At 37.7% G+C, this 11,856-nt stretch overlaps 1 protein-coding gene across 1 annotated transcript; it reads left to right on the plus strand.

The window, feature by feature from the left end:
* The first annotated feature begins 115 nt into the window (after positions 1-115).
* Positions 116-6,738, plus strand: SCRN3 (secernin 3). Its single transcript, XM_010295276.1, has 6 exons — positions 116-305; positions 1,084-1,283; positions 1,971-2,183; positions 4,759-4,921; positions 5,292-5,472; positions 6,288-6,738. The coding sequence occupies exons 1-6, from the start codon at positions 205-207 to the stop codon at positions 6,441-6,443; spliced, it is 1,014 nt and encodes a 337-aa protein (XP_010293578.1). The 5' UTR covers positions 116-204; the 3' UTR covers positions 6,444-6,738.
* The last annotated feature ends 5,118 nt before the right edge of the window (positions 6,739-11,856 follow it).

The following is an 11,856-nucleotide window of genomic DNA, read 5'->3' on the forward strand; positions in this document are numbered from 1 at the left end:
TAACCCCTTTCGTCCTATTTTCTGGTTATTTTTAGCCCGCGACCGGGCGGGTTAATGGAGGGGAGCCGCGCGCCAAAGCGGTGGCGTGACAGGTAATCTGTCGTGCGCTCCGGCCCCTTGCAGTGCACCTACATCAAAATTGAGCAAGTGGAGCAGACCCACGCCGTGGTCCTGAGCCGCCCCGCCTGGCTCTGGGGGGCAGAGATGGGGGCCAACGAGCACGGGCTGTGCATCGGCAACGAAGCGGTGTGGGGGAGAGAGGAGATCGGCGGCGGGGAAGCCCTTCTCGGCATGGACCTCGTAAGGTTTGCACAGGCTATTTTGGTAAACGGTACCGAATTGAGAATTTAATTTAAAAACATTTGGTTTGAGCTATATGGGGAAACGCGTGCTTTCACTTTCAGAAGACGCGTCCATCTCTTCTGCTGTTCTAGCCATGGTTAAAAGTAAGTATTTTGTGGCACAGGCATTGGATCTCTGCCAGGAGCTGGGAGCCCGTGAGAGGTATCAAGCACTAGAACAGAGTCTTGTCAGGGAAATAATCAAGTTTTTTTCTCTCTACAAAGTTTATACTGAACTGAAACAAGACTCTTAACCAGAGCACAGCTGGACTTCATGAACTAGTGTTTGGGCCTTTTGCTAGGGTCTGTTCTCATTTCCCATTTTCCCCATCTTTTACACACATATTTTTAAGTTTCAGTCTCAGCCATGCATCTCCATGTAAATAATGACAGCTTCTTTTGCCTGCCTTACTGTGTGCCAGTGTAACACTCGTTAACCTGCAGCAGTCAGGCAATTCCTGGTACTGTTTCCCCCCAGTCCAATACCCACACGGGACTCGGAGGTGTTTCCTTGGAGCCCTCTCCCTGCCTTTCTTTCCATTTGGCTCTTTTTCCCCATGTCAAGGAAATACAGGACCTACTTCAAACAAGCCCTTTAAATGACCTGCTCCTTTCCTCTTACCAGCTCACGCAAGCATCAAGTACACATAGAAATAGCATTCCAATTCAATTTGAATACTCAGGCTGAATAGTTGTATGTAAAGTTTATAGTTCCCAAAATAACATCTTCCTTTTGTTTTAGGCTTGGACTCGAGAGAGCAGACACAGCTGAGAAGGCTCTTACCGTCATAGTTGATTTGCTAGAAAAATACGGACAGGGAGGAAACTGTATGGAGAGCCACATGGTATTTACATACCATAACAGTTTTCTGATAGCCGACAGAAAGGAAGCATGGGTGCTGGAGACATCAGGAAAATACTGGGCAGCAGAAAGAGTAGAAGGTATGGATGACGGCCTTCGCTTTAAACATGTCAAAGGCAGTGACAACTAGCAGTCCTCCACTTTCCATTTACTATTTCATTAGGGCATCCAGCTCGCCTCCAGATACGTACATATGCCTGTAAACAACAGGAGTTGCTTCCTAGGGCATCAGTGTGGAGGGGCGAGCAGTTTCAGTCACAGAGGAGCTGAGCCACAGGGGGTGGAAGTGGTCAGAGATGACCACTTCTGCACTTGGAAAACAGAGGACAGCAAGCAGGTCAGCATGAGAATGACAGCAGTACATATGGTCTTAAGGATGGTGGCAATCGACGACAATTTCATTAGGCGACAGGGTAACGCTGACAGGATTGGTGCAGTGGGCCCTGAAGTGGCCGATTCCTCCAGTGGACTTAGAAGGACAGGTTATGTCTTTGGAGGTCTAAGAGGAAGAATGTAAAGATGGGAATAATCAGGACAGAACCTGAAATAACAATGTTGGCGATAGAAGTAAATGTGTCAGAATTGAGTGTCAGTGGAATTTCAGTCAGAAGGATTCAGTTAGCCAGAGAGAGAGGGCCAAAAATAAACCACACGACTCACGGGAAACTCTTCGGTGCACAATTTGCTTTAGTAAGCTAATTGTAAACAAAACACCGAGAAAAAGCATTTGATGTATTAAAATTAGTGTTTCCTCACCTTACAAACAGGAGGTGTACGGAATATTTCCAACCAGCTCTCTATCACAACCAAGATAGACAGAGAACACCCAGAATTAAAGGAATATGCCAAAAGCAAGGGCTGGTGGGATGGAGAAAAGGAATTTGATTTCGCTGCCACATATTCTTACATAAATACTGCCAGAATGACCACATCCAGCGGCCGATACTGTGAAGGCTATAAACTTCTGAACAAACACAAAGGTACCATTTTTTTTTTTTTTAAGACATGCAAAGCATTTAGTGAGCTACATTAAATCATAAATGATTAGACATCTGATGTGGGCAGTCATGCACATGATTTGGTGAACTAGAACTTACTAGAATAACTTTCTGCCTAGAGGAGAAATGCTGAGCTCGAAGTCTTCTGTCCATCTTTGCCCATTTGTTGATGAGGAGTAATTAAAACAAGGGTCAAATACCAAACACAGCAACAGTAACAGCACTGAGAGGTCACATTATGACCATACCACTAAATAGTCTGTAAGACCTAGCTCTGAAACATTTTGATAGGCTATATATTATTACTGTACCTCGTAAGAAATAAATCAGAGGCTAAAACAGACTCATAGTGGTTTGCAGCTACAAACAGACCGTATGAACAGCTTAGTCTGGTACCATTCATATAGGCCTAAGACAACAGCACAGCATTCAGATACATATCCTGCATTTATTTTTTGGAGACTGGTTTTTAAATCTTTGTAGTTTCACTATAACTGCTACTCTAGCCTTACGTAGTCTAATAAAACACCCTGAGAGCAGAATAAAATAATTTTCTGTACTCTGAGCAGGTGCTCCTAATCACTAACTTACTTATTTTTCAGACCTCTATAGAAAGAAGCTATTACTTCTCTTTTAACTGCATCCACCTGGCAGGCTTTTGCTGCATCTGTATTCACTTGCTCATTTAAAGTAATTAATCTGAACCAAAATTACATTGCACCTCTGTGGTTTTTTTATTTATTTGGCTGAGCTCTACCAGACCAGGTTTAGCATTTAGTTAATGTGTCAGAATGAATTACCTTTTGCTGTCCTGCTCTAGTGATCATGTAAATCCTGCATTCATTCTGGGAACCGCAGGTTCTGAATACTGAAAGCATTTTCGTAATACCTGTATTTAGTTGCATTATAACAATGCTGAGATTCTATCAGCATTTTCATTCTAAATCCCCATTTTCATGCATTTACCTGAGCCTTTTCAAAAATCACACTAGGTGTTCAGGTTATCAGCCTCATATGGTTTTAGTTTGTTTACATTTATTTTAAATAGATGCCCTAACTAAAAGCTATTTGGTTTACAGCATCAGTAAAATCACTGGTTTTTTAATCTACGCTTCCCAGCTTTTTCAGTCAGTGGCACTACAGTTTTTTTCCAGGCTGCCTACCATGTGAAGATCATTTTTTAGATAAACGTTATTTATATTTCAAAAAACAGGGAATGTATTTCAGGGATACAAAATAATAAAAAAGTCTAGTGGAAAATATGCCATACCTTTCTTCCTGCTGGACAAATTGCCAACTTGCAGTTGACAAACTGACTGTTGCTTCTTTTAATTTCTTTGAATCATCTAGCTTGCCGATTTCTTGAATTCTCTGACTTTCCCAGGCAGCTGTGGGAATACTTGAGTGTTTCCTTGCTGAAACGTAGTGCTGCATGCCTGTCTACAGGCAATTTGAATCGTGTATTAAAAAAAAAATAAATATTGGAGAGATCTGAATTAGCAGCAGTGTGATTACTTTGAGAGGAAACAGCAAGGCAGTTTAAAAAAAGAATCTTTATGCAGCTAGAACTCCACTGAGGGAAACACTAAAAGATTAAATGGTAGATGATACCTTCAAGTTAAAAAAAAAAAAGAAGTTTTTCTGCCATGAGCATACGCTCAACTGGTATACCAAATTTGAAAAGAAAACTACTGCAAGTGCTGCCTGTTAGAATATTGGATTGCCTAGTGATAGAGTGCCAGTATTTAAGCTTCAGTGTACACTACATGAACATCAATATAATTTGAACACTAGATGCAGAGGCGTATGTGGAAAGGGCTTTGTTTCACCTGAGAGAACCATTTTCGTAGAGACTTTGGCACTGTACTTCACATAGGTACTTGATTAAGTCTTCTTTACAAATGGATGTACTGTTGTAGTTTCTGTTGATTCTGAGTATAGAACATATCGTTACTCCAGTGCATCCTTTCAATTGTCAACTTAAAGCCTAAGTACTTTGGAAGATCAGATAATTTAAATAAATAAATGAATAAATAGTGACAGTCTTGGCATTTCATTTTCAAAGTTACACACAAAATCCATGCACAGTTGTTATTTTTACATTTCCAAAGCAACCTGGTGGTACTAACTGTGTATAGTACCAATAACTATTACAGTGATTTATCTTAACTTCCACACAGTGCTCAGAAAGTTCAGCCTTTAATCCAAGCTACTAATTTTTATCTGAAAAATTACTGTGTGAACAACCATTTGCTAGCCATCTGTATTTTACCTTTCTGGGAAACATTATGCTGTCATCCTTCCCCCTTTCTAAGTCATAAATGTTATAGCTCATTATCACCTACTCTTTGAAATAAATACTTTGTGGAAAACAATAATATTTTTAAGTGTATTACAGATTAAGGTATGCTGTTAGGATGATTTTTTTTTTCCTGCCAACACGGACAAACTAAAATTGACATTGCCTATTAAGGGAAAAAGTAGGCTGTTGTAGAGAACATGCCATTTAGTTGGTATTGTAAGTAGCCCTGTGTGTAAGTAATTGTATCTTAAATAGGATCTATCACTTCTGAAATAATGATGGAAATTCTTCGTGACAAAGAGAGTGGCATTAATATGGAAGGTGGATTTATGACAACTGGAAGCATGGTGTCTGTGTTGCCTCAGCAGCCTAATCTGCCATGTATTCACTTCTTTACCGGAACTCCAGATCCTGCAAGGTGATGTAGCAGCAAGTAATTAGGATAAAAAATTGCAAATATCTAAATGAAAAGTGTTGCAGTTTGTCTAATTATATTCCTTTTTGCTTTGCCTTTTTTTTTCTTTTTTCTATTTTCTCCTGAAAAAGCACAATCAAGAAGTAGGAGGAACATAATGTACATTACGTACATGAATGCTATGTACCAACCTACTTAGTGAAACACTGCTATGACACTGACTTACACATCAGTTAGGAGATTTTTTTTTTTAACACTTCTTTCTCAAAATAAGTAATTAAAAGAATGGGGAAAAACTACAGCAACCTACTGACTCAACAATTTTAGCAAAACTGTATTAGTAAAGGATCTCTGTTCTATTTTCTCTTTCTAGGTCTGTATTCAAGCCTTTCATTTTTGTGCCCAATATTACTCAGTTATTAAAAACTAGCTCCCCTACATTTGGTCATAACGATCCAGTTAAGAAGCAACCACGTTTTCAGAATAAGCCAGATCGAAGACATGAGCTCTATAAAAAACATGAAAGTGCTGCTGTAGTTATGGAAACTATCGAGGTACGTTGATTAAATTAGATTTCCATGCAAGCAGGTGGTTTATATAAGCTCCTTGCTCACATTCTGTTAATGTGATACCATTTAATACCCTTTGATGGATTGTGAAGAACATTGTAGTGCACCAGAAGCCTGTCATCTTGGCATCTGGCAGGCACATGTTTCAAACACTAAAAATTGCAACTAGCACTTTGCTGTACCCTGCTGTACCCCCAGGCCTAGCCCCAGACAAGTATCTGTACTGCTCATCTTGCAAAGCAGCAGGCCACACGTCCTCCTGCACTAGTCAGATAAGGGGGAGATGCTTCAGCAGCCACAGGTGAATATACAGCTCCTGATCAGAGTACTTAAAACTCTTCAGGACCCTGGTCTTGGGCAGTAAGGAGGGCATGCCTTTTATCATTGCTTGGTATGGACAGGAAAGGAAACAAGATCACAAAGATAGCGGGACACAAAGGTGAAGCAGGGAGGTAGTTGCTTACTTTTAACAGTAACACCTCTCCTATTTACAGATACACATTCTAAAAAATAAGACATATGCCCACTTAAGTTTTAGTAGCATAAATACCTAGAGCAGCTTTAATTTTGTTTATTTTCAATCCACCAGCTAAGGATGCAGGGAGATGAAGCGAGTGCTAGCTTCATCTTAGGAAAGGTAGCTAAGAAAACTTGTCATGGTGCTAACTTCTGCCAACACCAACTTGTGCCCTAGAAGCTATTACAAGGTTAAAATGAGGACAGTAGAACAGAATGTTGTTAGGGTGAACACTACATATTCTGTACAGTTTTTAGTCAAATACGGATGTTTCTTTTTGCAGGGCAAAGGTAAAGAGATGCTGAAAGAGATACAGGAGTTGGAGAAACAGAAGATAAGTGAAATGGAATCAATCCTGCAAAACGGATGTCTTGACATTAACCAAGTGGTTAACCTTTTTTCACAGTGTGTAGAAGAAGAACTCAAAATATATAGCTAAAACTACTCTTTGAATGTGGTAAAATTCAGTTTTATGATTAACTTTTCTAATGAAGTGGCTATATAGATTACCGCTTATTTTCAATATACCAGTTAGTATGGACAGTTTCAAAGATGTAGATTCATATTCAGGCCAAACAGCTTTTGGTTGTACAAAGCAATGCTGAAAAGGCTCTTAAGAGCTAGGCAGTGGGTTTCTCTGTATGTGGCATAGAGCTGTCATCAGAGATTGATTTTGTCAACAAACAGATGCAATTAGAATGTAATACCTTGACTGAATTGCTGAACAAACCCATCGTTGGATGAAGAACATGAACTCAGATTTGGAGAACTCACTTCTAGTTTACACACATGTAGCTTTTATAGTCAAGATAATCATAGCAGGATTTTACATTGCCTGAATTAAAATGGCCATGCTGAAGGACTTTCTAAAATGTAGAAGCTATTACTTGCACTGAATAAAAATGAAAGTGATATGCTAGTCAAGTAAGATTGATATTCAGTTGTTTGATAAAATCATTCTAAGATACGTTGTGTATATGAACCTTCTACTTTATCAGTGTAAAATGAGGCTGAGTTCAATATTAAAACCAAATCACAGTTACAATTTTACCATTTCTTGTGAAATCTGATTACAAGGAATTCAACAATGCAAGCATCCTGCAAGTTACCACACAATTTTCACTTTCCTGTCTATTTCCCCTACCCTGATACCAAAAAATAAACTTATTTACATGCAATATGATTATTGTAAAATTAATTCTGCAATACACTTTATAACATCATGTGGGAGGTTTTTTTTCTGTTCTTGAATTGTTACTTTTTTAAATCAGGCAACTAGAAAGGAAGAGGTTGGGGTACACAAGTATATACATGTACTCAGAAGGACACTTAAAAGGACTTAAATTTTTTTCACTTCATATAAGGCCTTTTAACCATGACTTGTCTTGCCAAAATTACTAGACAATGGAGTTGATTTAATCAAGCTTTCTGCCCTGCCAGGAACTCTTCCTCCCTGATCCTGTTTAAAAGTAATGATCAGTATGTGACACTACTTTTATCATCTGTGGCAAGGGACAAACTGAGCAAACAACAAAGAAAAAAGATTCTGACTTTACTATATGATCAAGGAGGATAAAAAGTATGACTGGCAAGAAAGAAAAAAAAAACCCACCCCAAAAAGCAGCACTCTGCAAACCTTTAGAAGAGAATATGCAACATGAAATGGAGCATTAGAGCTGCAGCAGCAGTATGTGACATGACACAGCATTCCCACAGAGCTGCAGCAGAGTACAGAAGGACCATACTTTGTTAATTTTTTTTTTTTTATATTTAGTCAATTTCTAGAATCATCTCAGGTGCTAAAGATGGGGCTCCACACATGCAGTTTGCTAATTTTATAAACTATTCCATGCTCCACTGGTAAAAAAAGTAAGTATGGGCAAACAAAAGAAGTACATACAGAGTGAAGTTTGCAGAATGAGTAAGAAAATTAAGATCTTGGCAGAATTTGTTCTTCCTGACCCTACGATGAAAGTAGAAGTTAATTTGGGATACTGTGTTCAGATCCACAGCAAGAAACTAACGGCTTGGGAAACGTTCTCGAACCCTCTAGTTCTAGTGATCCTACGTGTACCAAATGAGGGTAGCAAGTAAGATTGAGTAGCAGGTGAGACTGAAAGTAAGCTTGAGTTAACTGTGAACCTTTTGAGCGTGTGTTGCCAACAAAATTTCGTAGAGGTTCAGTAGTACAGTGGATGGAAGGTATATTTAATAAAATGTTGCTGTATTTACCTGTTTTCCTCATGGATGTCTACCTCTGACAATTGTATGTATCTTTATCCTATTTTGGATCAGCAACAGCTCCCCACTAGTTCTGTGATAGCTTCAAAGCAGCAAGAAATGCCAGGTAATACTGTGCTGGAAACCAAGGTACAAGTCAAGTTTACAGGTAGCATAGCAAAACAAGTGAAATCATTTTATGCTACAATGCAAACATAGTGAAATTATACAGGAATGAAAGTAGTGAAGGTGGTGGAGCAGGCCTTTAAGTGAAGTTCTTGGCCACTTTATCATGGGGTGGCAATTAACCAGCTTAAGCATATCCGTCTGGTTGTAATTTAGGTAGATACAGTCCAACTGTTCCTCAAGTTTCTGTGCTACAGGATACAAAGTAAAAATAATATGATGTGTGGAGATAGATCAAGTGATGGCCAAGAGAGTACAGGATATTTTGGTACCTTTTTTTCCTGCGATTTCATCTTCCTAGAACACATGCAGTGTAAAAACAGATAATGAAGATGAGGTCTTCATTAACGAGGAATAAATGACCCTCCCTCCCACAACCACACATTAAAAAAAAAAAAACAAAAACCAGAATGTCCTCTAGAGGGCAATCTTTGCATGTATTTAATCTAGGAATACACCTTGCAGCTTATTTTAAAAAGTCTAGATCTTTATGAAGGATCATTATTAAAAAGGTACTAAAATTGATACCTAGAAAACAAAAAGTTTGTTATCCACCCTGTCCACTATCACAATTATTTTGAGATTAGTGCTAGAAAAAAGATCCAGTGTTTCACTGGAGACTCCCCGCACTGACTTGTTCAGTGGATGTTTTCATGGAACTGTAACTTGCAAGTTAACGGAGACTTATCCCAAACTAATCCACCTTCAAAATAAAAGAATGCATTGCACCACTGACCACATCTTTAAAGCAAAGCTATTTCTAACCACCAAAAATTCACACATCAGTAGATCAACTACTGACATACATCAATTTGACAACTACTCTAAAAATTTGCCAGTGCTACTTGGTGGAAGCAAATACTTATCAGAAGAAAGACTTATTTAACTTTCTAAAGCTATTCAAAGTCTATTCTTAGCTTCCAGAAGTACCCAGTGATTAAGAAATAGATTATCATATCCCATATTTAATTCATAGTTTCTTTAGTCTGTTTATTAACCATCATAGACTCATCAAGACTAATGGGTATAATACCGGCAGTCACAATGTTGTAACAGTTAATCTAACAGAATTTGGTGTTAGTTGTCAATTAAAGGTGTTCTCTTCATTACATTTGTAATAGGGAACCTACTCTAAGCAGAAATCTTGAGCAATTTCTTACTTAAAACAGGTATGTTGTGTTCAAATCTAGGGAACAGCAGAGCCATTATAAAAAGGGAAGCAAGGGCAGGACTTTGATGAAAATGAGAAAGACAGGAGTGCAAGAACAATGACTATGCAGAAGACTGTAAAACTGACTGCAAGATCAACTTCTTGAACATTTGAAGAATTAAAAAAAATTAAAAATTGTATTTGGTAAGTAGATGATAATGTGAAATGTTCCTAAGTATTTGTTTAGGCTGTTAGACAAAAACTGGTATCTTTCTGTGAACACCCATTAACAAGTCCTCTGCCTACTTAAAAAGCAATAAGGGTGGATTTAAGAAATACCAAATTTGAAACCCAAAAACCACTTTAACAAATCTCAGAAAAAAATCATTTGACACAAATCTTGACATGCACACATAACCCTCCCACACCTCACATCACATCACAGCTCACAACTCTGAAATCAAGCAACCATTTTATTGACAAGTTACAGTATTTAGAAGCCAGACATACTCATGGCTTTTGCTCTTAAGTCACATGTATCTAATTATTCCAAAATATTTGATGTAGCAGTCTTCAGCAGTTGTAATGGAAATACGCTATTGTTTTCCTTTGTGGCCACAGCCCAATACAAATGTCTATTATTTTGTTGCTGGAAAACATTAAAATGTGTCAGTTTGTATAGCATACATATGCAGTAGGATGCAGTTATGTTTCTGTACACATTGCAGATGTGCAATAAGACTGGCAGTAAAAGAAATTATTCTTCCAATATAAGTCTTGCATGGAGTTATAGCTACCATAAAACAATTGTTTCTTGAACAGTAGTTTATGCTGCTAAAATCAGTTTTAATTCTTAATAAAAAGTAGATGCATAAGTAGCTATAAAAAAATCTGTGTACTGAAAGAAAATAGAAGGGAAGGACTTTTTAAAAAAAAAAAAAAGGATGAGAGTTATTCATATGCTTGAGCAAGTATTTTTTTTTAAATACCTGGGTTCCTTTCCCTCACTTTATAAAATTTCTGTATAGACATATAAATGCTGTTCTTGCAGTTTTAAAAGGGCAGCATAATGGCTATCAGACACGACAGTTTGTCTTTAACCTTTTCAAAATACTGCAGAAGACACACAGATTCTCAGATTGTGTCTTCAGTGCACAGGAATCTGAGTGACACTAGAATAAATATTTAAACATCATAAGGGGATACCTGAGGCTTATTAGAAACCTGTGTTAGGCAATCAATACTAAAATTTTAGGATCTTCAGCTACTCTAAATCTGAATTTGAATGTTCAGTTAGGATTCTTTATATAATAGATTTAAAAGTCATTGTATTTAATTTAGAAAGTTTTATGATTTGATAAAATTTTTCACCTTGACTTGCACAGGTATCCAAGGCTTCCATAACATCTTTGTTTGAGATTGGCACTTCTGAATTAAACTGGAAAGGCTGATTCCAGAAAGTAAAAATCTACTCTTGTCAAAGCTGTTACCATCACCATAAGGCAGAACTTCAGAACCAACTGTTTATATGAAATTCCATTATATATTTCCTAATTTGGGGGACTGGTGGGTATTTTTATATGTTTTTAAGATCTGCTAAGTTTGTAGAAAAACATTATTTATTCCACTCAGTACTTCCTCAGCTTTAATCCTCTGACACAGAAAACATCTTCACAACAATTCTACTTTTACAAATGGAGAATTTTTATATTTAAGGGAGAAACAAACCACCTGATCTGAGGTGTAAACAGCTAGGAAAAGTTCCTGGTGTTAGACAAGAGTAGAGTAGTAAGAACTGGGGTATGATAGAATAAATCTTACTTCTATGAAGCCAGGGGAAAGCCTGACCATAAACAGGAAAATGTTTTTCATTTCTAAATGAAATGAAATCACACTAAAATATGAAAACAAGACAGCAACATGAAAAATCTCTCTCATTCATGTTTTTTTCCATTGTGGCACCAGTCACTAAAGCTGCTGTTATAATGCCTCTGTAATATGACAGTGACACATATAATTTTGTTATGTGTTTTGCTTAAAATAGAAAAAAATGCTCTAAATCCAGAGCATCTTGTTTTCTTCTAGTTGCATTCTGGCTAGAACACTCTCTAAGTATCACTTGCTGCCATTTCCTTCAGAACAGACACAAGTAGAACCACATCTCTTAACTTTACAAGAGAGAATAACACAATTCTCCGAGAGCCCTGAGAAAGAAATACTTCCAATTTCAGTGGTGAAGGCAGAGGAGATGGTCACATTCACCCCTAACTGCCTGTCCTCTGACTACACACTGAGG

Source organism: Phaethon lepturus, unplaced genomic scaffold (genome assembly GCF_000687285.1).
Source record: "Phaethon lepturus isolate BGI_N335 unplaced genomic scaffold, ASM68728v1 scaffold18779, whole genome shotgun sequence".
In the NCBI taxonomy this organism is placed as follows: domain Eukaryota; kingdom Metazoa; phylum Chordata; class Aves; order Phaethontiformes; family Phaethontidae; genus Phaethon; species Phaethon lepturus.